General features: G+C 59.8%; 1 protein-coding gene across 1 annotated transcript; it reads right to left on the bottom strand.

Annotated features, from left to right (window-relative positions):
• Positions 1-363: 363 nt before the first annotated feature.
• Positions 364-1,673, bottom strand: LOC108525622 (uncharacterized protein C19orf57-like; the record flags this gene model as incomplete). Its single annotated transcript, XM_017866539.1, has 1 exon — positions 364-1,673. A coding segment is annotated over one exon (1,310 nt), but the record flags the coding sequence as incomplete, so codon positions are not given.
• Between the last annotated feature and the right edge of the window lie 385 nt (positions 1,674-2,058).

Genomic DNA, 2,058 nt, shown 5'->3' with positions numbered 1-2,058 from the left:
CACTGCCCTCAATACATGCCCTGGGACCCCACAGCCAGGGTCAGGCACTGAAGCAGAAGCTGCCAGGGGCTGGCACTCCTGGGGACTCCAGTTCAATGTGGGAGGCCCGGCTGAGAAAGCAGCTGTGTGTCACCATCCCTGGATATGTAGACAACCACCGAAAGGCAGGTCTATACTTTCTGGAAAACCACCGACTCCACGTCCAATAGAGCTGCAACTCGGACTCCTCGAGTCGTTGGCTGTCTAAATGGTACGCCCTGAGCCCCAGCTCCCCCTCCACCGCTGTGCCATGTGAGGAGAGGGCTTGTGCAGGTTAGGTGCCTGCCCTGGGCAGGTATGTCTGTCACTCGGGGCAGCTCTTACCTGCTCAGGCGGGGCTTCGAAGTCAGAAGCGTCCAGGGCATCCCGTATCTGGCTGTCCAGCAGGAAGTCAAGTTCCACAGCTGAAGAGTCTGCCCAGGTGGACTGGTCCACAGAATGAGGCAGGTGGTCTTGCTGCCCTGCCAGGTCTGAGGTGGTGTCTAGAATGCCCTGCTGGGCCCCAGGCTCCTGGAGAGGGCTGTCTGTTGCTTCTCTGTGTTCTGGCAGAACAGAAGCTTGTGGGGACACACGGAGCCCCTCAAGGTCTTGTTCGAGGTCCTGGCCACCTGACTCGGCTGCCTCTTGAGTAGGGCCTGGCTCCTGCTTCTGATCGACACACGGACCCGTGTCCGTGGCTGCATGGTCGGAATCTCCAGCGCCCATCATGGACTCTCCGCTCCCAGGTGCCAGAGCCAGGGAGGCTGTCGGACCCACTGGGACATCGCCAGAGGGCTTGTCATCCTGCCCTGCCTCCCCCGTTTCTCCTGCGGTTTCCCCAGTGAGGGGGGTGCAGCCTGGCAGGGCCCTCCTGTAGCCTCCATCAGCGGCCTTCCTCTTGGGAGAGGCAGGTGACATGGTGCTGGCCTGCCCATCGGGCCCAGCCACCTCCAGAGCCCTCTCTTCCAGCTCAGCAGGGTCTGTGCTCAGGTCTGCAATGACAACCATCCTGAGGGAGGAGCATCCCAGGCTGCTATGAGTCCCTTCCCCTTCCCTGCCCATCCTGCTGGGGGTCTGCTGGCGGTCAGGGGAGCCCTGGGCCACAGACCCGGGTTCCAGGCACCAAGAGGCAGGGCCCAGTCCCAGGGCAGGGCCCAAGGTAGGAGCTGATGCTGGGGTACAGGGGATACCGTCTCCCTCCTCCTGGGGCCCTCCAGGCAGGCCAGCCCCTGCTGTCCTTTGGGCCCCTACTGTCCTTTGGGCCCCTCCCTCCTTGGGGGCTCCTCTGTCTGGCTTCTCCCCTTCAGAATCACTGCTTGGTAGGTGTTTCTTTTGGCCACGATCACCTGGAACCCCATCTGTTTCAGGCCTGCTGTCTTCAGCCCCTTGTTCTGACAGGTGGTCTTGGCTGGCCCTCTGTGAGGAGGACAACCCTGTCCCCCTGTCTGGAGGGTCATCAGGCTGAGAATCTCCACTGCTGGGCACAGCCTGCACGGGGCTCTGGCTGCTCTGCTCAGGGTGGGCACTGTCTGCCTGCGTTGGGTCCCCCGGCTCCGTGGCCTCCTGGAAGGGGAGCCCCAGGGTCTCCACTAGCAGCTGGCATCCTGGACTCTGGGCGCTGGACTCTGGGAGTGTTTCCTGTGGACAGAAAAAGACTTAGCCCCAGGGCCTTTGATAACCAAGTTCTCCAAAGAGTTTTCTATTAGGTTAGTGTAAAAGTAATTGTGGGTTTTGTTATTACTTTTAATGGCAAACAGTAGCCAGGCGCAGTGGCTCACGCCTGTAATCCCAGCACTTCGGGAGGCCGAGGTGGGCAGATCACTTGAGGTCAGGAGTTCAAGATTAGCCTGGCCAAAATGGTGAAACCCCATCTCTACTAAACAAATACAAAAATTAGGCTGGGCGCGGTGGCTCAAGCCTGTAATCCCAGCACTTTGGGAGGCCAAGACGGGCAGATCACGAGGTCAGGAGATCGAGACCATCCTGGCGAACACGGTGAAACCCCATCTCTACTAAAAAAAAATACAAAAAACTAGCCAG

Source organism: Rhinopithecus bieti, unplaced genomic scaffold, assembly GCF_001698545.2.
Source record: "Rhinopithecus bieti isolate Rb0 unplaced genomic scaffold, ASM169854v2 scaffold_78292, whole genome shotgun sequence".
In the NCBI taxonomy this organism is placed as follows: domain Eukaryota; kingdom Metazoa; phylum Chordata; class Mammalia; order Primates; family Cercopithecidae; genus Rhinopithecus; species Rhinopithecus bieti.
The sequence above is the reverse complement of the archived record's forward strand: the minus strand, read 5'-3'. Positions and strand labels throughout refer to the sequence as shown.